The sequence below is a fragment of the Platichthys flesus genome, chromosome 24 (genome assembly GCF_949316205.1).
Source record: "Platichthys flesus chromosome 24, fPlaFle2.1, whole genome shotgun sequence".
In the NCBI taxonomy this organism is placed as follows: Eukaryota; Metazoa; Chordata; class Actinopteri; order Pleuronectiformes; family Pleuronectidae; genus Platichthys; species Platichthys flesus.
In genome coordinates this window covers 1686445-1714341 of record NC_084968.1, presented here as the reverse complement: position 1 = coordinate 1714341, position 27897 = coordinate 1686445, and the positions used below count along the sequence as shown (strand labels likewise).

General features: G+C 40.9%; 1 protein-coding gene across 3 annotated transcripts in view; it reads left to right on the top strand.

Annotated features, from left to right (window-relative positions):
* Window positions 1–9147: 9147 nt before the first annotated feature.
* lrch4 (leucine-rich repeats and calponin homology (CH) domain containing 4) overlaps window positions 9148–27897 on the top strand; it is a 45616-nt gene continuing 26866 nt past the window's right edge. For 2 of the 3 annotated variants that reach the window (XR_009920171.1, XM_062383640.1), the window contains exon 1: window positions 9148–9536. Coding sequence is in view for 2 of the 3 variants with exons in the window: in XM_062383640.1 (XP_062239624.1) it covers window positions 9368–9536 (169 nt within the window). In the remaining variant the exon portion in view is untranslated. The remainder of the gene's footprint in view (window positions 9537–27897) is intronic. The other variant, XM_062383642.1, reaches the window with a different exon arrangement.

The window sequence follows — 27897 nt, the reverse complement described above, 5'->3', positions numbered from 1 at the left end:
TCCGGGTATCTGGAGGCCGCGGAGCAGCCAATCGAATCGCGCTGTGCGTTTCCTACTGTGGCGCTCTGCCAATGGAGGGGGAGAAGCCTCACTATGCGGGAAAAGTCGTAAATAACCATTCAAAGGGAAGCTGGGTAATGTAGTTCTCACCTGCAGAAAGTCGATTCCTATTGTCTATTTTGTTTAATCAAATCAATTTTTTTTTTATTTCACATATATCAAATTTGCCTCAATATTAAACCATAAATATGTCATTTTTTTGTATCTGGACACCTTCCATTTCGAATGACACGAATCACAACAGGTGTAATTCAAAACTCATCAGCCCATCAGGGTCAAAAGCTTCAAGATGGGTTAAAAATGTTACACATCAAAAAAATTGTGTTATATTTAAAGTTATAATTAAAACTAATCATGTAAAAGCATCCTCTCCTGACAGAAGACACTGTCCAATTTTTATTTGATCTTTCGACTGAATGCATTGTTTTGATGTAAAAAGCCATAAAAACACAAACAATCTCTCATTATTTGCTTTTTAGTAGTAATCTGTTTTCAAATTTCCTTAGCGTATAGAGTATAGAGTTTAGAGTATATTCAAAATGCCGTGAACTTCAGTTTTTTTTTTTTTTTCATTACCGTCAAAGTGAAGTAGTATTTCTGCCTCCTGAATTTTATATCTCGCATTGAATACAACATTCCTTTGTCATCAGTTCTACTGAGAAAAACACACATGAACATCCCAGTTATATGAAGTATTCAACAAACACAGAGCATACAATACAAATTCCAAAGCTAAAAGGGAACTTTGACAGGAAGAGTGTCAGAAGAGTTGGAAGAGTTATTTATTTTATTTTCGACCAAAACCCCTGTATTTCAGCTCGATAGGTTTGACTCATTCAAATATTTCATTTTCCATATATTCCTACAGTCATGATTTTTGCAGTGTTGTACTTCTACCACTTGATGGCGATATATGCATATCATTGTTGGTGCAGTCATTGTAAACAGTGACATCCCTCAACTCTGTCCACAACATTAAAACAGAGAGATACATTTTATGACAGGTTCAAGGTGCAGACGGATGATGGGATTAATCTTAAACTCAATAAATCACAAAGAGTAGTTTCCTGTTTCCACCAGAGCTGGAGACCTGGACTACGCTCTTTCAGGCCCCCAAGGCGAATTAGCTTGAGACAGCTGATTCATTCGCCCAACAGTATTTATTTTTTAATCTCGAAAGTCCCCCAGCTGGCAGAGTGGCAATATAAAATTCTTGGAGTATTATTTGAATTCCTCCTCAACATGTCCTCCCTCCAAGAGGATCATTGTGTTTATCGTATTGTTTGTAATGTCTTGAAATGAAATTTGCTATGGGAGCCTTAACATGATAATAAGTGGTGTTTGTTTTCTATCCTCTATCTGGGAAGATAGTGCTTTAGACATAAAGACCCAGATATTATTTTCATAATTGAGAAATATGAGTTTCAAGCAAAACAGTTAAACCCATGATATATAATTCACAATAGAACAACAACAGATTACTGATTCACACTGACACAGGGACATAAAAACCAAATCCACTGCCTGAAATATTTCTTCCCCACTGGAATTTAACCAGGAGACACAGAGTAGTAAGACATAGACAGTGAAGGAATGTCTTTCTCCATTTCCCCAGATTTTCTTTCAGAAGAAAGGGAATAAATATCCAAGCATTCCACCTGTCTATCTTTCTACTCAAATTTGACATTGTATTGTTTGCCTTCTTCCTTCCTGGCTTTAAGACAATAAGAAGCAAAATGATCAGCGTTTGAAGCTGATAACTATTCAGTTCTATTACTTTAACTACAGCGCTGTTTGCATTAAATGGGACCAAACTGTGAAAGTGAATGGTGAAATGGCACCAAACTTGGACTCTACAGTTTTAGCTCCAACATCTGTCCAATGTTTGGTTGAGGGGAATTTACCAAGATTCCATTGATGATGTAATGCTTTTCCATTGAATTTTATTTATAGGATTTAATTACTGTCCGCTGTTTCATAAAACATAATTTGAGGTCATATCCAATGTGTTAAGGGTTAAAAATGGAGACCTGTTTGGAGTCATTGAGGACCGGGAACAACTCCCTTCCAAGCAGTTTGACATGTCAACCTTGTATCCACCTGGATCCACTGGCGCTTTATCCCTCTCCCAGTTGTTTTACGGCACAAATGTTTTTCTTTCACCTCCAGACACAGCAACATTCCCATTTTAAATAAAGTTGATTTGATGTTAACACTTTAACTTGGGGTTCCTTCCATCATATTGAACCCTACTGAACCCCTTTCTTTCCAAGTGTGGAGAAAGTGGTCTTCAGATGACATACAGACACCAAAGGGCCTCTCTCAGTATCTGGTATGTCCAATCTGGGTTACTGTAGAAACGTTCTGGCGCAACCACAGTGCAATACATCCCACAAACTGGCCCTTTAAACCACCAGTTTGATTTATTTATTTATCTTTTTTATCAAACTTAACTCAAGGTCCCCTTCAGGTTTTTTTTGTTGAGCTTCTGTCTCCAAACATTCAAACACAGTTTCTTTTTAACAAGGAGAGATTGGTTGTGGTGTGTGGGCTACAACTGTTTCATCATTCTTATGTGGTGAGGGGGTAAGGGTGGACTTTTACATTTCACTATGAGCGGGGTAGTTTTGTTTAGTAATGGATATCCATGTTAGGGCTGTGTGAGAGCTATAAATAAGAGTATTATTGATATAAGTCCACATGAGTGTTTTCTGAAAGTGTGTAGTTCCTTCATGATGATCTTGAATCATCTCGTGATATCAGGCAGCAGCTGAAACTGAAGAGATTGAAGTTTCCTTTTCATCCTGGTTTACTGCAGTTTTAATGGGTAGCAGGCTCCAGTTCAGGGTTGTGTGTCAGGACTTGATAAGACAAAATATGTGTGTGTGTGTGTGTGTGTCTGTGCGTTTGTGTGTGTGCATGCATGCGTCTGTGTCTAAGACAACACACACAGCTGGTGGTGGGCTGGTCACATCTAAATCACATACCATTCATTCTCAGGCTTTCAGCAGTCACTCATTCACTCTCTCCACTGACCTCCACCTCGCTCGCTCATTCCCCGCTCCCTCTCTCCCTCAGTCACTGTCAATCATCTCTCAGTCTCTGCTGCTGAAATCCTTCTCTCCATTTGTCACGGGGGTTCATCCACTCGTGGCTCTTCTTTCGTCAGGTCAGGCCTGATCCATGAACAAAATGACACAGGACCACACAACCAGTGATAACACAAATGTTTTTTTTTTCAGCAAACACAGAAATTATGAAACCAAGTTAAAGTAGCGTTGTGGGCATTTTGTAACATAAAAAGTTTGATAGGCTGGGAATTAGTAGACTTAATGTTTAAATGAACTGAAACAGTTCTAATGACACAACCTGGGATATCTATGATGTACTCTGTTCCAATAAAAATAAAAATGCCTATCTCTAAATAGCATGTCTCCGTATTTGAGACATTTTGTGAATTGATCACCTACTCTTACACGCAGGTTTAGCACCCGTTCATGCTTCGACAGCAGGGCACCATCACTGGTGTGTAGAGATATGCAGTAATTGGATGATTAATTGAAATGAAACCACATAATAAGTGTAAAGACTCAGATCTGTCAACTTTAAATACAATTATATATATGTGCGTATTTTAAACGACATTGTGCCATTGTGTACAATGTTCATCTCAGTAAGTCAATACTTCTTGGAGAAGAATGTACATTTGTTGTAGTTTGTGGTTTTGTATGTGTGTTATTTTCGTACCCACTGCTCTGACTTGCTGTAATCTTCATGATCGACCACGCTGTGTGCAGCTGTATAGGCTGTGTGGACAAGCCCAACATTCTCGAATGTCCATATTGATATTTGGACAACTAACAAATCCTTGAAGTTGCTCAGCCGCAGGGGTAAGAGACAACAAAGCGCAATACACAGACTGATATGATGCAGCAGATGCATGCAATTTGCTTCATTGTTTTACAAGTAGCACTAAGAGCAGCAAGAGCTCTCACTTACCATTCACACTTGAAAGACTACACATGCATTATTCACTTTTCAACTGAGTGTTGAAAAATGTTTAATTCTGATTTTAACCCACATGTTAGTCAACGCGGAAGCAAATATTTCATTGCTCTTGTAAAAGACCCATTGGACTTCTGAAACTGAATTAAACTAAAAACAGAATTCAGAGTGAAAATCACCATTAGTTGTAGTTCTTCCTGGTTGTTTATAACTAGTAATAGAACTAAACCTAAATAGATAATAAAAAGACAACAACAAATTATTTTCTATTCTAGAATGAGCTAAATCTGAACTTTTGTCTCCACAGAGTTCAGGTCCAAAGGGCATAAAAACTAAATATGATGTTCCACAGGGTTCAGATCATTTCTACATGGTCCCACCTGACCACTTTATTCACCTTTATAAGATTAGGACTATGCAGATATATTATTTTACAATACTACAGACTACTCTGTATAAAGGGACCTCAGGAGCCAATGTAGCTTTAAAGGGTTCACTCTAAAATCTTCATTATAAACATTAAATAGTTGACTAACATTAACATCAGGCTAATCGTATCTCAGCGTTACAGAGTGTCCAATCAAATATCACAGTTGAGTCTTTTTAACCTTAAAACCCTGACACAAACTCCTGCACGGCTCGAAATCAACGTCTATGTTAAATTTCAATTTTGATCTGTTGCAGATGTTGCAGATGTTGCTATGGTTAGCAACGCTGAGAAAGGAAAAGGTCTGCACCCTGGAGAGAAGTAGCTCAGGACACTGACTGTGTCTCTACAACCCACATGGGGTTAAACAGCCGGAAGGAGAGGAAGAGCGGGAGAGCTCGGAGGAACAAAGAGCGTGAAAAACTGTGATGTCACTCCAACAAAAAATAAAGAAAAACAATTTTGGTGGGAAAACACTCCTCATTAAGATTCATTAAATACAAAATCTGGTGGGTTAATGAATTAAATGAATTCCGACAAACTTTTGTCCCTTTTGATTGGTCACAGTGATGATGATGATGATCATCACAAAAGCATGTGGGTCAATGAAGAGCATGAATATTCACGCTCATTATCAGGGAGCTTGTGTCACTGCTCTTTTTGTTGACAGCCCTTGTTGTGTTGCTCATACACTGGATGATCATGCATGTGTTTTCGAGTTTGTGTATGTGTGTGTGTGTTTAAAATCATCTGTTGAACCTCTTGTGTGTCCTTGTTAAAATAAATTTATACGAGGAGGTCAAAAGAGCTCAGAGAGCGCATACCTCGGCCAATCCTTACGCCCTATCTCGCCACGTTAAAGAAAGGGATAAAAACTCCCGGATCTGCTAGTTTATCTGGATCTGCTCCAAATATAATGGGTTTATGTTTGGGTCATGCCTCCACCTTCACAAGATTTAATCATTGGCTTTTTTTAATTTAATTAATTAATTAATTGGCACGTACAGTTGTCAAGGTGCCATCAGGGAGTGTTGCCACCTTAATCAGCTAGCTATATTAATTAGCGATTTCTCCTTTTTTTTTTATATATCTGGTTACATTTTGAGCAAACCTTAGATCGCTCGCCACTCTCCTTTCCATCCACTATCTGCTTGTTTTAAAACTCATTTTCACTACAGGAAACAATCACCTGCATCCTGAAAATGCCAAGTTGTGCAGAAGTTTTGGAATGTGTGCTCACAAAGTCGAAGCATGTCTGTTACCATTCTTGCACTTTGTCTACTTGGTGAATTGACTGTAACCCTGGGAGGATGCTGTCGATGACGCATATGAGAAGAAGAGTCTGCGGTACCATGAGTTGCCTGTAAAGGAATCGTTCTTCCAGTGCTGGTTGGGTGCAGGGGATTTATTGCAACATCCACCATCTGATTGCTCTGAGATGTTGTAATCCTCGGAGAAGCCCTGTGCCAGAGCGAAATGCAGAATGCTGCAGCCAGTGGCTCTGAATCAGAGGGAGAGATCAGGAGATATTAAGGACACACACGCAGGTCTGATCAGCCTGCGGTGGGTTCCATTTGGAAGAGGGTGTTTCGTGCTTAAAAGGCCGGAGCACATGATGCTAAGGTACACAACCTATGAGGTAAGTTCCCAACATCCACTGGTGGTTGCTAACATACACTGACATCTACTGGCGGTTGGCGACTTTACTATTGTGGAAGACCTTCAAACATACAATAGATATTCACCATCCTGTCCTTTCTAAAATGTATAAGTTTCTTTGTAATCTGCCATGTTAATGACAGCGAAATACTATTGCAAATATTATTGTGCAGGGACACAGTCACTGGCCAAGATGGTTGTGATTAGAGAAATACAAAAAAGCCAAAGTGATTCCCCCCCTCCCCTCACATCAGAATGATTAAGTAGCAGCCAGCACCGAGGGGATCTGGCTGTGCAACACCACTCCAGACTTTGTGATAAAATAACAAAATTGCATCTCTATAGCAGCACTGTATAAAATGACTACTTGGATGACACTTGGATTTGTGCAGCCGATATAATACATCTTGAACAAATGCCATTTGTGTCAAAAACGTATCCACTGATTGTTTATTTATTCATTAATTCATCATTGTGTATTTATACATCATCAGTCAACACATGACAGCATTTCATTTAGTGGCCTGTATTTCGGCTCTGTAGACGCGATGGGTTCAGAAGATGGAGACAAACAAAGGAAACCTCAAAACAGCCGAACAAGCAGTATTACAGCATCCCCACGGGTGGGGGGAGGTCACTATAATCTCACAGAAATACAGTGGAATAAATGAGTTAGGCAGTGACTGTTAATGGATTTTACAAGCACATGCAGAGTGAAAGTTAACCCCTGCATAACCGACACAGACTCACACACACACACACACACACACACACACACACACACACACACACTCACAGTGGTCCCAGCTGGGCCACGAGTCAGACAGGACTTTGACAGATGGTCCAATGGGACGCTGGAGAGGGAGGGAGGAGACAAGAGCTAAAGGGAAGGATGGATAGAGGATGGAGAGGTGGGGACAATGCTAATGGGTGCAGAAATGTGTGTGTGTGTGTGTGTGTGTGTGTGTGTGTAGGAGGGGAGTCATCTGTTCCTGAAATAATTGAGCAATAGGAATAAGGCCTATAAACCTCTCTGGAGACAATGTGGCCCTGCTGACGCAGCATTTGCACTTATATGAATGTTTAGACACTTGTGTAACCAGCTACAACGTACACACAAATACCACAGACGCACACTGGGGTTCTGCTCTTCCTCCTTAATTGTGGGTCCTTTGATCTTGTACTTTTTATAACTACAATGTGGAATAAGATAAACAGTTGGATGAATTCAAAGAGACATGAGCTTTTCCTTTTAATTTATTATAATGGGACATTAATGATCTGGCTGCTTCATTCATATCACAAGAGTACAACTATTATTCTGCCTGTTGCCTTTGAGCATCAACAATAATTTGTCTCCGCTGAAATTAAAACAGCATTAGATATGTAAACAGAGGCCCCGCCCCCCTGGGGGGCCGGTCAAAAATACTTGCACTGTGACCACGCCCACGCCCCTTGCAGCGACATAAAAGCCAGGTAAAGAGAATTACTGCTCTCTTATACTTCCGGTTATAACTATCACAATAAAATGCTTTTCTTTTTTTAGCTTTGCAAGATTGTCAGATCAACACAAGGACGACAAAAGCAGTGAATACAGGCCAGTTAACAGAATGTCTGTGTATTTGTGTTGTTTTCTGCATGGAAAAACATTACTACTATTAATACTACTTCTGCTACTACTACTGTTTGTACTACTACAACTAATAATAATAAAAGCATTAATAATATTATGTACTGAAACATATTGCAATGATTAGGGAAAACGACAGGCTGAGTCGGTAGCTTCATTTGAATCAATAGCTAAGACGTTCTTTTATCAAATTGTATTGTCTGATATACCAAATACTAGTTTTCTTTTTACTGTAATGGTTGGTCATCCTAGAATTTAGTAAATTGTATTCTTTTATTTGTTCTTTTATGACTGCATTTTATTTGTTCTTATGTTTTGAAAGTATTTGTACGGCATGTGTTTTTTTTCTGAAGCCCTTTGTAACTTTTTTTTGAGAAGTACTATTTACAGAAATTATTAGTGTTATTATCATTATTATTATTAGTAGTAGTAGAATTAATAGGCCTAAAGTTAGAGTTGGTTCAGGTCTGTCTTGGAACTGCTCTTAGTTAAGCTGCTATAGGTCTAGAATATCAGAGCTCACATGACACGCTTCTCTTTCCTCTTCTCCCTCTTTATCACATTAATGTCTCAAGATTACATGCTACTGACTTGACTTCTTTCCTGGAGTCTTGTGCTTTATCGTTTGCATTACCAGTGTCGCTGCTGCGCCCAAATCATGATGGTGGATTGTCAAATGTGATCATGGACCATAGATCATGATGGAGGTTCGCAAATCAGAGATTGTGATGGTGGATCATGGATCGTGATCATGTTGGAAGCTGACTCTTGTTGAGGGAAGGACAGAGACCTTGTCAAGCCCTATAACACAAATTGTGATTTGTGAATATGGCCTGTACAAATACAATTTGACTGATTGATTGATTCATTGATAAAATCATCACTGCTTTGAATCACATTATATTATATTTGTAGTCTGGTAGTCCATTGAACTATATTGTGCTGATGTTTTATTTCAATTATCATCTTTATATAACTTACTAATAATTTATTATTATCACGTGAAAAAAAGGACGCTAATGATATAATCTATTCAAACACATTCAAAAATCAATTTGAAGAAACGTATTCAATTCTTCTCCATGAATCATTACTACAAATTATCGTGTACTTATTCCAGCTTCCTATACATCTACAAATTAGCTTTTTACCTGTCCCTATATTGTATATAATATATCTTTATAATATGACGATAACCCTTTGAACCTGAACTATAAAATAGATCTGAAAGAAAATGGCATGGTTTTATTGTTCTTTTGGGGGTGGAAAGATCTGTGCTCTTGTTTTGGAGGAGAGGGTCATCTTTCCGTTAACAACGTTGTGAAACATTCGGGCTTGATGCCACTTCCTGAAAGATTGACAGCTCGCAGCGCTCGGCTCCGGTAGAAGAAGACAACTCCCGCGGAGGAACAACCACTACGCACCTTCACAGAATCACTTCCCCCTGTTTTCTCGGATTTCACCGTGTACTTTCACGCAAGTTTTCCGGCGGGGCGCTCGGTTTGTACCGCATGAGGACGTGCGGGGTATGAACGCGGCGCGGACGCCTCAAACAAAGTAGAAGAGGAGGCAGAGCTGTGCGCTCGATGGCTGCGGGGGATGGAGCCCTGCCGGCCACCGTAGCGGCCAGCCGTAGCGTGGAGAAGGCGCTGGAGGAGGCTGCGGCGAGCGGGGCGCTCAACTTGGCCACCCGCAAACTGAAGGAGTTTCCCCGCAGCGCCCGCAACTACGACCTGTCCGACATCACTCACGCAGGTCGGTTTTTTCCCTTTTCTCGCCCCCTTCGCTCTCCTCTTCAACTTCCACCGGAGCGGTGTGAGCGAGCAGCCTGCTGCGCCTATTGTTGTAGCACCTGCTTCTTTCTTCGCCTTCTCGATCTGCCCCCGACACGTTCAGCAAGACCCCCCCTCCCCAGAAAACCTGCCACTTTCATTTTCTCCTGGTCACTTTCGTTTATATTTTCACAGTTCATACACAGAGGTAGATTCAGGGTGCTGCACGCCCTAAATGAAAGAGGTCAGTTGGAAATCATAAAAGCCAAGTTTAGCAGAATAAAAGTCATCAAAGACAAGCAGAATAAAATAAATAAACGTAGTAAAATAGGTTAAATCCTTGAGATCGATCTTGAGAGAGTGCAAAGATGGTGCAAAAACAATATTGTATAATATATTATTAGAGGTCAGTTTAAAATCAGAGAGCCCAGTTTAGCAGAATAAAGGAAGTACAAGAAATATGATAAATCCTGGAGATACATTTCGTGAGAGTACATAGAGAAGTTTAACATGGAGAAATAGAAGTACAATCTTGGTATGCGATTACATGAATCCACTTTTAAACTGTGTTGATGCTGTAAGCATGCGTTGTGCTCCGAGTTAAAGAATGTTGGGTTTTTAAATACAAGTACTTGCTCGGTGGTCGAGGTAAGATTTATGGTGTAGTAGCTTTTACTCTTGAAGCAAAGCCACATGAGTTCTAGTTTTAAACAAAAAAAGAGGTAGTTCTCTTAAAGTGGATTTGAAAGTAGAGAAAGAAAGAAGTGTCTGTCGTGAGTTCCTCTTCCCCAACTTGTGAGACTGCATGTCCTGTGTTTGGTGTAGTTCAGGCTTCACCTAGTTGTTTTTGTTTTGTGGGATGTACCGAGTCTCCTTGACCTAGTGATAACAGCAGAGAGCAAACCTGAACAGTTGAGTGGGCGCAGGTGACATTATGGGGATTACAGGGAAGTACCTTGGCCTGGCCTAGTTGAAAAGAGGCTTACCCCATCCAGGTTGCTGAAATCAATCTGGCTATGCAGCAGTTTAACACAGACACCCCCTTTTTGCTCTGCGGCTGCTCTCAATGCTTTGGTAATTATGGCCATCTGCTCATAACAAGCCAGGTCCACACCCTATGGGATGAGGAGGCCGTGAGTGCATGTAAACACACACACACACCGACACCTGCCACTAGAGAAACCCAACCCTAATGTCTGTGGCAGTGATGAAGATGTTCCGTAGTACCCAGGGTAATGCCACCTCAGGATCAGGACGTGTTTATCCGAGTCCAGATCCTCTGAGAAATGGATAATCCAGCCTGGCAAGTCGGTAAAGCTGTGATCCTCAAAGATGTGTTTTTAAAGGGGCATAGCAGTGTACAGCTTAAACATCAGGAGAAGTATTACTCGGCATGTGAAAACAGTTCAATAATGTGGCTCTGGTGGTGATTTAAGTCTGACAACATCACCTCAGATGATGTTATGGTGATGTCATCCAAGTCCTCAGCATGCTGGTGGCAACAGAGAAAACGTACAGGGCCTTGTAATGCTGACAACCATACTCATAAATCAACATCTTATATTAGAGCCCTGCATGAAACCCTTTGTGCAGTAGCTTCACTAACTTGTGAACTGAAATAACCGTGGCATTCCATACAAGATTTCAGCTATATCCCCTGTTCTTCTTCAGAAAATTGAGCTACAGAAGTGATGAGGTTTATTTTCATGTGACTTTAAAACCCAGCAATGACCCACATTTCAGAAGCTGGAACAAGCGAGTTTCTTAAAGGTGTGGGCCAGCAATTTAATGTAACACAACAAAAAAGCTGAGGGACAAGAGACAGACCAGGAACAACAAGAGGTTAAGTAACCGTTCAGAACCATTGCTGCAGACGTCTTGCCCTCCCGTAAAGAGTTGACCATGGTTTTCCGCATTCTGTTTCCCCTGAGAGTTTCGTACACATTGTGTTCACACGTCCATTCCCATGGTTCTAGTTATAATAAAAACGATGGTACGTGTTGATGTGGTGCTCCAATGCACGGGCACCTGATCCCACATTGCGTTCCATTCCTTTAGGTTTAGTTTAGTTCAGTTTCTTATGAAAAGATGGAAGATCACAAAATAGCCATCAGCATATTAAGTAGTAGAAAAAGAGAGAAACACAACATAAATGTTCAGTAGCTTTATACTAAATCATAAAACAAAATAGAAATATAACATCATTCTTCCCCCTAGTCTTCCTCTAGATGGATGTATTATGCCTGGTGCATGTGTAGTTCCCTTACACAGTCACCTTGGTCACAAATTTTGGACTGCACGCAGATGTCTGCCCTTAATGTTTTTCATGCCCCACACCACGCAGTCTCTCCGTTACACCTTTGTTGTCTCCAGGCCCGGGCAGCAGTGACATCACTTTGACATCAGCAGGGTTATTATGGCAGACTTGACAAAGCTCCTCTAAAGCCAGAAAATCTGAAAAATTTAAACAGTTCACCTGCAACAAACAACAATTATTTTGTTGAATCAAAAAGGCCCGAGAGAAGCATTGGTACAGAAACCAAGTGCCAATTCACAGCTCAATTCACAGCTCAAAAACTGTGATAGAGATTTGCAACATGAGCTCTCACTTTTCATAGGCCACAGAGGAGTTTTGAAAGTTTGTTTACTACAATTGGGGAAGTATGTGTTTGACACACTTTTGACGGTTGTGGAGGAATCTCTATTTCTTTTCAGTTTGCCTTGTCCTCACCTCCACTCTGAACAAGGCTGCTGCTGACATCACTGCCTTTCTCTCTGGGTCAAGGTGACTCATTTGTTTTTCAGCCAACTCTAATTCTTGGGTTGTGCTCCATTGTCGGCCCCGTTCTAGACATTTAGTCTTTATTGCATGTTTGTGCAGCACCTAGGATGTCTGCATGGCAATGTGTACTATCTGAGTAATGAGGTGCTTTCAGTTTCACAGATATACCCGGTAGTTAGGGTCTACTCACTCTAGCATTATATCAGATGAGAGTGCTGCCCTGCACCCTCGGTGTGTGTGTGTGACTGTGACAGTTGTGGCTGATTCACCAAACTGTCATGGTGGTTTTCAAGTACAGTCTTGCCAGGTTAGATTTTAACTAATCCTCATGTCAAGTGAAGGAGGGAGGATACTTGGTGAGGTGGTGAGGCACTGATGCATCACCTGCAGGTCATATAGATATATGTATGTGGGTTTATTTGCAATTCCTTCTAATGTAGAGTAGCTAAACTTAAGTTAGGTGAAACGAAGAGGTTGACATTGACAAAGTTATTAAGTCTATTCAGGTGTATGATCAGACCTTTTAAAAATAATAGCACCGCCTCCATATAAAAGTCCCTTATTCTAAAATGATATTTTGTATTAATATTTTTTCGATTATAAAGCAGATCTGGTGCTGTATAAATACTGTGGAAATTATTATTCAGAAACGCTTGTTTACAAGCGACAGATCTCCGCCACATTCCCAGCAAAACCCAACCAGTCCCTCCCTACAATTTAGTTCAAATTGTTTGGTTTTCACTTTTATTTACAAGCCTTCTGTATTTCTGAGGCTGAACCAACAAGCTACAAAATGGAAAATGGGAAGGAAGTGCTGCGCAGTCGCTGGATGTCAGGAAGCCAGTATACCACCGCACAGCCTTCCTAAGCTTTGTAATGTAACACCACCAGCTAACGTCCTAATATTTCGGAAATATACTAAGTTCAAATTGGTCTCATTTCAGCACTGACTGACCATCGCCATTTACATTCACCATTGAGTTTAACAAAGCAACAGTCGAGAGCTACAGTCTGTCCCTGTGGTTGGCAGCCAATGCATCAGAAAACAGTCAACCAATCAAAAGAAACACACACTTGCATCGCGTTAGAAAGGATGTTAAAGCAAACCACACAAATATTTTTTCTTATTGATAACACTTCAAAACAAGGAAACCTCTCGGAACAATCACTGTTAGTCTAGGTCAGCATTCTTTATCAATTTCAATATTGTTAAACTCATGGTTCAAAATGGTAAAACATGGCTGTTGTAGTTCTCTAATGTATAAAGTGTCATCTTTAGATGTCCTGTTTGGTTCGACCACATGTCCACTCCACACTCTGTGACTGCTTACTTTCACTTGAGGGAACTAAAAGCAGCAATTATTTACATTTGAAAATCTGTAACAATGGGATGTTTGGTTTTTTCGCTTGGCCTGACTCATCAGTCATGGACAGGTCATCGGGAGCACTGGGAGAAATCCCAGCATATCATGGAAGGCGTGCTGGGACTGTGGGAAACACTGGCTCTGAGGCTGTCAGTGATTGTGCCACATCACTTATACTGTGGTACCTCTCAAGTCTATCTGTCCATTAGCCCGTTATGGGCCATACAATAGATCAGTGAGCTCGACTGCAGCACTATAGTTGTTTTTGCTATAATGGAATTGGTGACACAAGAATTAAGTGCATATTTGTAATTTTCATTTACAAACAACCAGACCAATACTGGTCATGTAGAGGCAAGAGGAATCTTTTTCTCTAACAGCTAAGATGGGTCACAGCCTGTGACTCCCCCCTGCACCTCAGGGCAATGATAGTGGAAACCCAGACAACAGAAGATTGAATCTATATTGCCTACTCCTAATGCCGTTATGTCTCAACTGCTTTTGCTCGTAGCAAACTCACAAGTCCTGCGTACAAAGTGCAACGTGAGCATCCCACTGAAGTCGGTCCTTTCTGAGTTGCTCACTGATGTTCAGGGTGTCTGTCCTTCTGCTTCTACTGTAGCTCCGCTTTGTTCTTCACCAACTCCTGAGAGAAATACCTGACCCTGAACCTGCTAAATGTTTGGTGTCTGATGCTGCACAGTCACCTTGTCTGAGTATATTTGCTGAAATTAGGCTTCCATACGGAGAGTTGATGATGATGACATATCATCTATGTAATGGCTGAGCTGCACAGTTGGCTGGTATTATTATATTATATATGGTTGACGATTTACCAAATATCTCAAGTTACCAATATTATGAATGAATCCTATTTGATTGAGAAGAGAGTAGCGACAGTAATCATTTGACATGAAGTTCACCAGTCATCAGCCCAAAGTCCAGTCCAGAAGTCAAACATTTTGTACTCATCATCCAGTCATTAATATGGGAAATAAATCAGAAATATACATTTTGCATTTGGTATTATTTGTAGACTAATGCAGTGTTTTCAAACATTTGTTTCAGATAGCAACACAGCACATTTTGACCTCAATGATTTGCCTCTGTCAGGATATCACTGAATCTGTGCTGCAGACAATTATTTTCTGCCTGTATATTCTGTGGCGGTAGCTCCATCCTTGGCGGGGGTTTATAGTTGTGACTTCCTGGTGACAATGCGCGCATTATACTCTCATGCTCACTAGAATGATTTGTACCCGATGGATCATTATGAAACTGGGGGAGGGGGGGGGGATCATTATTAAAAAAGAGATAAAGATGGTGGTAAAACGGGGATAAGATTCGTCTGTGTGGGCCCAGTGGGGTTTATGATAACATCAACCCCCCTTCTTCCCCGTCTTCCCCACTGAAGCTGCTTCCCTCAGGAAGGTCAAAGGTTCACACACACACACACACACACACACACACACACAAAGAGGAGGACTTTGCTTGCATCTTGCAGTGTATTTCCCGGTAGCTCAGAGCGGTTGAAGGAAACAAAGGCCAGTCATTATATGTTGTGTGCGTCTTTTAGCTTCAAATTGGGGTTTGATTCTGTGTTCCTGGTAGTGCTGGACGATATGGCCAAAACCGATATTAAGGTGGACAGTTTATCACAATAAATATCCCATTATTTAAATTTTGGCTCCTGAGTGAATGTTGTAGTTTTATAGTCTTCTGCATTTGATGTAAAGTAAAATATTTTACAAATCCTAGGTAGATCTCAGCAGGCAGTTAATTCTAGTACTCTTGATTGAATCTATATCGCAATAAATACAGATTTTTTTTAATTACCCAGCCCTAGTTCCTTAATGAGAGGAACACACCCATTACTACATTATTACACAACCTTTAGTATTTTTCATTCTTCAAGTATTTACTTCCATCAGTTTTAAAAACTGAGTGCAGTATCACATATCTGAATGAACACTGTCCATGTGTGCCAATAATAGCATCAAATCAAAGACAGAAAAGACCCACGCTGTTGGTCAGATGGTCAGATGACAGTGTTGTTGTTTGCAGCACACTGTGGCTTTTAAGGTCCTGGTAGAGTAAAGTAGCTATTTCAGATTTTATTGCTTTATCTAAAAACTGAAACCCTGGAGCATTTTGACTGACGGAAGTGGACGGCACAAAAAAAATAAACTAGTATGGGACCTGGTTTAGTATGTACCTCTGCTACAGCCCAACAGTTTCCTTAATGAAACCACGTTCACTAGATCCAGATTTTGATTTGGAACTTCACACACTCATAAGCTGCTTTCAGGCATGCCCTGAACTCTGGAGATCCTCCGGACTTTCTGCAGAGGGGCTGATGTATTAATGCAAATATCCAAGTGGGTGCCTCAAGATTTTTTCTAGGGGACTTCCCTAACATGCCTCAGACGCAAAAAAACAAACAAACAACCATTTTCTCGGGATGAAAAAGCGGAGACACACGTTGAAGACACAGACAAAGATGTCAAGAGAGTTTTTGGTTTTAAGAGCCGACATCATTGTAGATTTTCCTTTTAAATTAAACACATGATCTCTGCAGCAGAATTTATACATTTCATTCTGCATCTGCCTCCCTCACCTGAACACTCCAGAGATTTTCTGTTGCGTTGTGCATGTGTGAAAGGCATCAGTAAGTTATGGCTCTGACCAAAATGTCATCTCTTCTACCGCATCTTTCCGGGAGAGGCGGTGGTCTAGTGGTAGAAACTTGGACTATGGGCAGAGAAGGTCTCTGGTTCGTCTCTGGTTCGACTCCACGGAGAGACAACAAAAGACGAATCTGGATTGATCTGTCCAAAAATCCAAGAGAATTCTCCCTACCCTGTCTAGTGCCCCTGAGCAAGGCACCTTACTCCCCTAACATCGCCGTACATGGTCGCTCACTGCTCTGTGTGTCCTGCACCAGATGGGTTAAAAGCAGAGGTTAAATTTCCCTACCTGCATGAGTGTGCCTTTGCATGTCTATGCATGTGTTTGGGACTAATAAATGGATCTTAATCTGGATCTTAATCTTTCCACCAAATTAGGTGACAATCAATTAGGTTATTTTTTTGTAATCGTATTAACATACGCATACAAACCAACCAAGAAATGGACATGGCTGAAAACATTCACTCCTCCAATGCGAAGGTTAAAAAGCAGCCAGCAGTCTTTGTTAATGTTATGACAACACACAGCAGCAAGCAGAGCTGCTTTAGGGTTTAAAAGCAATGAATGAAGCATCATATCTTTCACGTCAATAAAATATTGCAGGCCCACAAAACTTTGCCAGATGAAAACTCCTTGTTGTGTTAGTGTTGTCCAGGCCTTCCTGCCAACACAGACCCACAGTGTCTCTCTCTACCGTTATAAATTGCTTTGCGAATTTATTATGGGTCTACCTAAGCGAACACTGAAGAAAACATAGGGACAACCAAAAGAAAACATCAGATACTCAATTATAACGGACTGGGATCAGGATTTGAACATCCCTCTAGTAATAAACTGGATATTGAGTTCTGCCTCCATACAACAACAGAGGCTGCTGTAAGGGGAATTTTAGTTTGTTCAGTGGCAGAAGTTCATGGAAATGTTGTTGCATGGGCACAAAGTTAATAAACTGACCTCCAGTCTCATATGACCTCTGGGGATGTGAGAGACAAGAAGTTATTATCAAGCGCCGGAGGGGAGCGACACACACACGCACATTCACATGCTTAGATGAAGTGTGTGTGTGTGGGTAAGGGGGAGGGATATTTCCATTGCATGGTCCCGTAAAGTGGTTTACAATAAGGCCTGTTTTTGGCCTTTGATCCAATATCCAGACTCTTCTCTGTTTCCACGTTGTGTTTTGTGATGTAATTAAATAAATGTTAACTATTTTAACAATTATTAACCATTAGTCTAAACAGCCAGTCGGGTACTGACTGTTGATCGCAGTTTCTGTTATTATCCACGTTTAAAAAACAAACATGAGACCCCAGCTTCTGGTCCTAAGCTCCTGTTTATTCCTATCTGTCCCTTTTTCTAGAAAGAGTCAAGCTGTCTGTAGGGCCCCTGCTTCAGCTGTGTTTGTGTATGAACTCCAAAGGTGGCTGTGGTCAGCCTGGACTCACTGGATTCAGATTATTGGCCAGTCTCATAGTAAGAAAAAAACTAAAAACGTCCTGGCTCCATCTCTGTACAATGTGGCTGAGACCGGAGTTTATTTTGGGGCAAAGGAACTAAAACATGGCAGAGAACACAGCTGTGACGCTTTTGACGACTCCTAGAATAACTTCAGACCACCGTGAGAAAGACCTGAAAACCAGGATATCATTACTGCTACTGCATCAGACGCCGGAAGATGGAACCGGCAAATCATATTTACTCCTAATTCCCTCCTTCTTTGTGATCTGATACAACTTATCTGATATTGTGACCCCAACGTTGATGTCGTTTTGAAACTTGAATTTGCCAAATTCAGAAGAAACCGAATACTTTAAATTGACCTGCTTGTTTTTGTTTCTGTTTTGTTTGTGTAAACCTACAGCAGACCCAGGTCATCAGTCAGCATTGACACATGTGGCCAAATATTGAGCGGATTAGCATTTGTTATCCCCTGAGGATGAAACCTAAAGACGCTGGCTATCCTTGACATTCATTGAGGTTGACCTCGGACTGAATGTCAACAACAGTTGGACGGACTTTGATGAAATGTGGTGCAGGCACGTACAGTCCACACAGGCTGAATCCTAATAACCTGATAACATGCTTTAATAAAAATTATTAAAACTGTACTTTGCAACTTGTGCTTCAGACTGGTCCCCACAACATACCCAAAACACCACTCACCCCTTAGACCCCAGTACCATAAATAATTACCTTTGCCCCAGTATTGCTCAGCGTTGTTTTAATCAATAAGAAAATAATTAAACCGAATGAAAAATGTTGGCAAACGTGCTCGTTGCTTTCATCCACATCCAGTTTACAGGGTGCGGACAATGACCAACCACCTCTCTGCTTAGAGGCTGAGAAATAATAGACGTTTTCAGAAATCCCTCGGGTTCAGTAGGTTGTTTTCAAATAATAAGGTTTTTTTTTAAATGTTTTTAGAGAGCGCCTCAGGTCTTATTGGTTAAATCCAGTGTAATGGCATGCAGTGATTGGGGGTGATAGTAAGTACCCTGCGCCATTTAAAAATGGTCTTGTTTTAAGTCTCATACAGGAAAGCTCTGGCTAAGCGTCTAGACACTACAGACCTACAGTCGGCTGTCGGTTAATGGTGGTGTTTTAGCTCTTGAGCTCAACATATGGATGTGGCTTTCTCTGTCAGTTGTTTACATCTGTTCTGTGTCATTAAATAAGACTGCGTGTGTGTGCATTCGGTGCAGTGTGCTTGTGCGTGTGTGTAACCCCCCCCCACCCCCCACCCCCCATGTGCTGTTTCCTCTGTGCTGCGGATGTGGGCTGCATGTTCACACAACCTTTACTTCTGCTTTGTCTGTCGTCTTTTCTGGATCTTCACTGCTTTGCCTCTCTGATTGCCTCACACTTTGTGTCAGCCGACATCTCTCCGATGTCCCAGACGTTTTAGACCGTCCCCGCAAAGCCCATTTTGAAGGGTTTTGGGTGAACGGTCAACATACTAACCCTTTTGTTTTAAATGCCACAGAAAATGAAACGCCAGATGAGCCCGCTTCCGTTAGCTGGAACCAACCAACTAGTCAAGTCATTCAAAACAAAAAGTTCATGGTGCGTCTGTAAGGAGTCTTTCATGAATCGATAAATACTGACCATGTTGTTAATGTCAGCTAATGAATGCCATGGCTTGTTAAGGCTCCCGTCTTAGCACAGAGCACCGTGTATATCTTTATGCATTGTTGCATTAACAGAGACCAGGAGTCACTTGTGTGTTTCAGTGGAGGCGTATACAAGGCTGCGGCGTGCTCAATTATTTTGTCATACTTTTATTGACATCGTTTTTTGGTTGTAATGTGTGAGAGCTTTCCTGTGTGTGCGTGTGTTGATGTCTGAAACCTGTTAGTGTGTTTTCCCTTTCTGAGCATGGCAGCTGGTGGGGAGGGGGAATCCCTCTTAGCCCCATGGGAAGTAACCAGAGAAACGGTAGAGAGACAGAGGCTGTAGGGCACACTACGATTCTGCCAGCAAATATATATTGTGCCATACATTGTGTATGAGTGTGTGTGTGTGTTTGTGAGTGTGTTAAAAATATTCCATGGTTGCCATAGCCATTGTTCCTTAGATACAGAGTCTGGTGGTGAATAGAAGTGTGGTTACAAGGATGATGGGCTCCCTGTGAAACCTGCTCTCTCCATTTGAGACGGCCAAACACAAAAGCGGTATTTATTTCAAGTGCTGGCGTGAACTTGCATGAGCTGCATAATATCTGACACATAAGTGACTTTGCCCACGCAAGCAAACCTTGAAATAAGGAAGTATTTCTTTCCAGGCATGTTCATTATTTCATCCTTTTTTTTATTGAACGACAATATGCTTTGTGTTTCAGTGTTTCCCATTAATTATCTAGACAGCTCGCCATTGTCTAATTTGTCCTGCTATAGTTTCATAATGAACCAAAGATCTTTTTGCAGATCCCTAACTTTATGTTTTGTGCTGGTGCTTCATTGTAGACCTGTGTGCATCGTTTATTTTTTCAGTTGCTCTCTCTCTCTTCCTCTCTGTCTCAGCAGCATTGGGATATATCCTGTTTGCCGTCAAAATATCTGTTAAGTGTTTACCGTCCATGTAGACAGAAAGATCTCGTCAAAGTTTCAGCTGTTGCTGTGGATGTTACCGCGAGGGTCCTTCAAATCTAAGTAGGCTGGGAGACTGCACTATTACCTGTCCGGCAATGGCAGCTGTGTTGTAGTCATGGTCCACTGATGAAATTGTATTTTGTTACACTCTCTTTCTAACTGCTGCTTATCCTGAACAGGCTTGGATGGCACTGTCCAGTCTAGGGGCACTAATTCCAAAAATCCAATACGGATGAATATGAATGCACACTTAAATCATGCTGAAACAAAACTTTAAATGTAGAAGGCCACTCAGAGAGCCCATACCTCCAACAAGGCCCAACAGTCACCTCATTAAACTACATTTAAATTAAAAAAATCCAGATTTCTATTGGGATCTGCATTGAATTGCACACACTAATAAAAAGCATTCCCCTATACCTGATTTCATCAAGAATGTTAAAATAGGCCCTATCACGCAATTTCAAAGAAAGTGGAAAATAAATCCTGGGTTCTTACTTGAGCCATGCCCCACCTCTCCAAAATTTGAGTGATTTTAGCATAATCCTGTTCACTAACTAAAAAGCAAACGCACACAAAAACATAAACTCCTTGGCGGAGATGAGAATAGCACTCTGTTGGCAATTTGCTCATGTTGTCGAGATCACCATTTTAAAGGATAAAACAACAAATCACATTAAAAAACCTGAACCAACAATGAATTACGTAAATCTTGCATTACCTTCTGTATTTCATTTCCTTTGTTGACCTTGCATCTCAACGATTATTAAACTGCCATATGAAACCCAGAGTTTCAAAACCCTCTAGTTTGTAACTTTTTGAAGATTTATAATCCAGAAACACAAGACCACGGAGAGGCTGGCAGACAGACGACCAGGCTGAATGGGAAACCAGTACCCTCAGTCTCCTCCAGGCTCAGCAGGCAGCCACTAGTTTAAGGGCCTCAGTGCCATTCCTCCTGGCACTATGTTTGTCCGAGCAACACAATGTAACACTATAAGAGTGTGTGCAAATAATCTAATGGTGTGGAGTTCACTGCCTGGTGATGGTGAATAATGAAAGCAGGGGCCGTGCCTTATGTAACCCAGCAGATCCATTAACTCCAGTGTTTGGTGTCCAGATGGCTGAGTCGCTGAGGAGGTCGGTGCACGATAGAGAAGGCATGGGGCCTAGGAGGGGTGGCAATTGGTCTGTGTGTCACCATTTCACTTCCTATAGTTATGGCAGGATCACGGTAACAACTCGCATTTTACTTGATAAAACCAGCTTTGCAAAGTCACAGGGAGAACATGAGTAATTGTTGAAAGTTTCTCTGGTTTTCATAAATATACCAAACATAGGAAGTCCAGAGACCAATTCTACTGAATTGAAAGATTTCAACTTGAACCAAAAATTATTACAAGGTTTAGTATTGAGCAATGGTTTGTGGGGAGATCTGATAGCAACTGTGATAGCCAGGTAATTCATACAAGAGTGTTTCACGAGGGTCATTCAAGGTCAAATATATGTTTATTATCCTGCACTGTTAATATTTCTCATTTTAACAGATGTTCAGTATTGGTAACAAAGCAATAATAACAAATAGTGTTTTAAAGACACAGGATTAATAAGACATGTTCACCACCAAACAATGTTCCCCTGCCTTAATCTATACTCCATTTAATTAAACGCTTAATAGCTACAGCATGTGCGCGATGTGGGGGTGTACATGTCTGCTGACGTCTCTTTTTATTTAGAGACACATGTTGAAGACTAATTGGTACCAGAGACATCATATGGATTCCAGTCTTCATCTTAGACTTGTTGGTTAACTTTTAAGCTTCAAGCCTTAATCCAACCTTACAGATGTGTAACTCAGTCAGGGTTTTCCTTGTGCTTCTGGGGGGGCTTAGGCTCGTTGGTGGCGTGGGATCCCTGGCCTAAACCTACTGGCCATTGTGCATTGTGAAAATCTGCACTTCAACATAATTTTGGTCCTTTATCATACAATATTCATAAAACACTTTACAAGTTATTTTTCAAAGTAACTTTAATATCTGAAGCCGTCCCGAAGTAATTTCGATGAAAGTAGTGATCTGTCTATTATTCACTTTTCAGTTTGTGGCACTCATCGTTTTATGTACAGACTGCCTCCAGTGCAATTTGAAAGTTATAATTCACAGGTCCTGAAAAAGAGCTATCTTTTTTATTCAATTTAATATCCAATAACAGGGCCCTCTAAATTCTTGTGTTTTTATTTTTGTTGTCTGCGTTTCTGCTCGATCTTCAATCAGGAGTTGTGAGTGTGCTCGTGGTTTTACCTTTTTTGCATGAACACACTGAGCTTTGCATAGAAAAGCGTGCACTTTGTAGGAGGGAAAGAGGAGGCGGTGGAAAGACACGAGTGAAGATGGATAGAGGTGTTAGTGTATGAGAGAAGACGGTTGAAGGGAGTACAAGTAAATCACATTGAACTTGTCCCCACGCTAAGTCCTAGCTCTCTTTTCAACTTTGGGAGCACTGTGGCAATTCACACAAAGGTATGGAATTAAATCATATAAGCTGGTGAACCATAGTTAGCCCAAAGCATTTAATGGTTTTAGATTGCTTATTATTATAATGTATTTGCATCTTAAATCTCTTTGTTTTTATCACAGTCATAAAAAGTCTGACACGACCAAAACCATTCCATTCACATGTTGTATCTTATTGGAACCTGAGATATGTGTCAATGTATCAAGCAGTTGTCGACCTGTAAATATCTCATACTCACAATGCTAACACCATCCATCCGTTATCTATACAAAGTTTTTGACCTTTTCCAAAAATCTGACTTGCTAAATCATCAATCCCGACACCTTAGTGTCAAACGTTGCCGTGATTGGTTTTTGTCCGATGTTCACAGGTTTTCATTCGAAGTGCCTCCCCAGTCCATTTTACTCACCAATTATAGACCCCATTCTTTTGACAGTGTGAACACAGTAAATATTCAACACCTGCTGTGATTTAATATGCAGCGTGAGAATGGGACACAGCATCAATCCTGTCCAAGGTCCTGGCTGCTGAAGGAGCACTTTGACCATGTTTGGCCATCCTGGAAAATACCATCCCTATAATCCCTGATGAAGACATATGGGAACGTTTTAATTTGAATTAAAAAAAGTTATGTTCCACTCCACAGATCATTGCCTCATGTGCACTGTCTCTCTGGTCAATAAGGTCTGATTTACAGACTTACTCCGATCAGACCCCATAAAAATACACCAACACTTTGTGGGATCATGGGGCTGACATTTTGATCATTTTTTAGAAGTGTTTTTACAAACCAAACAGTCAATCAGGACTTTTACTTGTAACAGAGATTGTGAAATAATAACATTTTCTTGGATGGTTCTTATACTGTTGCAACCCCTCGTTTTACTAAATTTAGAATCTTATTAATATACGCAGGTACCTACCTGGAGACACTAACCGCTTTATAATGTTTACATAGTAACCTGGATTGAGAGGTTGACGTAGATATGTCTACTTGAATATTAACTCACTGACTGTATCCATCTCCAGTCACAGCATATTTCCACTGCTTACTGAGTTATAGAACACCATGTAGTTGACTTTTTTTTTTTCACACTCCGCCGCAGTTATGTAACCGTTTCACCCACACACACTTTCTGACAGAGCTTTGGTGTTCAACAGTGCTGCTCCTCAGCTTGCTGTAACTAACACGGTAACAGGAATCAACACTGCCACATCCTGTCTCACAGCAGACACACTGTTGTCACTGGCAACGTTGTAAAAAAAACCCCAAGCAGCATCAGATCAAATGACGGGCGCAGATGCTTTTCTAGCATTTTAAATAAACCAGGCTCAGGTGGAGCTGCTATGAAACAAAGCAAACATGATTTAATTTTGTTTGTAATGAGGAAAACAATAATGAAAAACGTGCTAGAAGAGAGCCTGTGACTCAAGCATTTCATTGCCAGCGACGGCTTAATGTTATTGTTGTGCATTTTTGTCAATAAAACATCTTGAATCTTTTTAAATTTTGATCACCTTCATACGTAAGTAAGATCAAATACCCATTAAAGCTGCTCTGCTATATTTTCTTAGGAGATGGTGGAGTCCAAAACAGAGAGACAGAGTGTATGCTGGACAGACATGACCTGACGGACATTCGCTGTAGGCAGGGCTCATAAAAATTGAAGATCTGTGTGATTTTCAGCTTGTTGAAAATTTTAGAAAAGTAGAGAAGAGTTGTGAAGTCGGTAAACAGATTTCAATAATGTCAGTTGCACAAAAGCATCTATCTAAAGTTACCTACCGTTAGCAGCCATTAGCCAGTGTTCTTACCAGAACCAGCAACCTTTGAGTTCAAAGTCCTTTAGTACTCATAAATCAAGCCTTTAATTTCCACCATAACATAAATCTTTGCATGGTTGTCTATGGCTACAGGTTGTTCTCAGCCAACTTCATTTAGACAAAGTAGAAGCCTGCTGATTCCATTTGGGTTTAGAGGTAGCCTTTATACTAGTGGGGAATGCCGTAGGTATTTGAGCATTGTAATGTTAAAGAAGTCCGATACATTTGAAATTCTGCATATTATTACAGAAAGATTTCAACTTGAACCAAAAATTATTACAAGGTGTAGTATTGAGCAATGGTTTGTGGGGAGATCTGATAGCAACTGTGATAGCCAGGTAATTCGTACAAGAGTGTTTCACGAGGGTCATTCAAGGTCAAATATATGTTTATTATCCTGCACTGTTAATATTTCTCATTTTAACAGATGTTCAGTATTTGTAACAAAGCAATAATAACAAATAGTGTTTAATTTTGTTTTTAAAGACACAGGATTAATAAGACATGTTCACCACCAAACAATGTTCCCCTGCCTTAATCTATACTCCATTTAATTAAACGCTTAATAGCTACAGCATGTGCGCGATGTGGGGGTGTACATGTCTGCTGCATATTATTACAGAAAGTGTCACAAAGCTTTTTGCAATCGGCAGTCACAGTCCTCTCCCTGTGAGTCAGTCATTTCTGGCCTCGGTAGAGACAGGCCATTTCCCAGCAGCCCCTTCAGCTGTGTGGATTGAAGCCAGTGAAGAGCTGCCCTTTCTGTTGAGTCACTCGTTTCGGGGGGTTTTGTTGTCTCGGCATCCTCGTGTTCAGCCTCTTTGTTTTCCGACCCTCCTTCTGGCTGTTCCCGGGCTCTTTTGTCCATGTCCTCCCTCTTCTATTATCTGCCTGTTACTCACCCTATCCTACCTCACCTCCCTTCTACTACTTCAGAACGTGATATGAGTAGAGTTTCAGTTTGCCAACACACAGACGCACTCTGTACAGGGAGGTCCAGGTTCCCTCTTTCCCTCCATTTCATGATTTGTACAGCTACACACTAAGATGGGGTGAACAAAGATCAGAAAACTTTTATATTTATAAAACGCATCAGTAAAATCATTGTAGAGAATAGTTTTCTAGTTGCAGCTAAACTGCTTGAAGCAAGTCAATGGGGATTGAGGTATTTAAAAGAGGCTGTATTTTCTTTCCCTCCACCGTGGCAAATCTTTTTCTGCCTAAGTAGTAGTCCTCTTCTTTGCTGACCAGTGACCGGAGGGGAAATTATTTTACTGCTATGGACAGTAAGTGGTTGCGATGCATTTACCGCTAGATGTGGAGTCATGATTGACGAGAACCAGGAAGCTAACATTGGGTCTGTGTCGTTGTGTCCAGAATGCTGTTTCTGTCTTTTCAAAATAAACAGTCTCAGCAGCATTGTGTGACTGGTTTAGGGGCTCGAAAACCCTGGAGTAGTCTGGCGCCGGTTGCAAAAATGTCAAAAGTGATGCGTTTAAAAACTAAAATGTATTATTGAGGACATAGTCCAATATTGTCCTCTTCTCTCAGCAGCTCTCCACTAGATAGTGTCAGCCTGTCTCTAACCCTCTAACCCTAACCCTAAGTTGAGGCCTCATACGTTCTCTTTGCTGGAGCAGTCTTATTGAAAGGTAATGAGATTTGTGAACAGATTAGTGTGGTAATTGACTTTGACAGTACGCAGCAACAATTGTGCAGGTCCACGTGTAAAGATGAAAAGGATCTCTGTGTGATCATTGGGAACTTTTACCAAGTGTGATGAATGCAGAACCACCAGTCGGCATGATGTCTGACTGAAAGAAAATGTGTACAAAGGATCTACAAAACCTTTGAAGACCTCAGACTGTGTTTTATTTTGGGTTGTTAAATGAAGTGAGATTTTGAACTGCAGATTAAAGACCTGGCAGTTTATGTTGGTGTGTTGAACAGAGGCTCTGAGAGGCCTCGTGCCATGAATTTCAATCTGAAAGATGTACCCTTGTTGCATGCGTTTCATTTTGTATGGTTTGTTTGCCTGTTGCGATGCTTGGGCTTTCCTTGTGTTAAGAGGGTTTACAATAGCCCCCCCCTTACCAGTGTGTAAGTTCTAGAGGTCAATGGGTCAGCAGTGATGTAATTGTCTGATGTAGATCCTGCGCCATCACAGCCTAGCCTGTAATTAGACGCAGTGTTCTTCTCTGACTGATCCTTTGAAATCCCCCGACACTGTCTTAGGCGTCACGGTGTTGCCTCACTGATCCACATACCTCTGCCCTTTTTTAAGAAAACCACGGGAAGCTTTGAAAAGTCTTTCGGACTTTTCATTTTGACAAAACGATCCTATCATGAAGACTTTAAGGGTTTTTCTGAAACAATAATCCAGGTGAAAAGGTCTTCATCATATGGGGTCTGCAAAGTTTTCACTGAGATGGATCAGTCGACATGCAAGCTTGGTGGTTGTGGTTATAATATCTGTATCATCCATAACACTCAATTACGTCAAATTTACTTTACCAATATATGCTCATTACCTTGCAGTTGCGCTTTGATGTCACCATTAAATTGAGTACAATGCCACATAATTCAATCAGTTGCAGTCTGGATGCAGGTTCATCCTACGCATGTAGTTTGCAGAAGACTGCTGCTGTACTGCTGTGCATGGTTTGAACTTTGAAAACCTATTGCCACACCACACTCAGTGATTTCATAGCAGGCGTTTTCCATTAGCTGTCGGAGGGAGTCCACGTGTTGATCCTGCCAGCGACCACTAAAACTCTTGCTTGGCAGAGTTAACACTGTATCTCTGATGGTCTGATCTGGCAGCAAAGAAGAAAGTAACAAATGTAAAATATGGTGTAGGACGATGACAGAGGAGCTCCCTAGAGCTTTATAAAAAGCAACAAACCACAAACCCTCTCGAACTACATAGACATGTTATGTCTTTGGTGCATCAACTGCCCGCTAAATCTTTCTTTCTAGACTAATGATAGTTGACCCTGTGTATACACTCAGACACCTTAGTGTCCGACATTGAATTTCATAATGAATGAGTCTTATCTTTTAATCTTTAATGAATAAATGAAT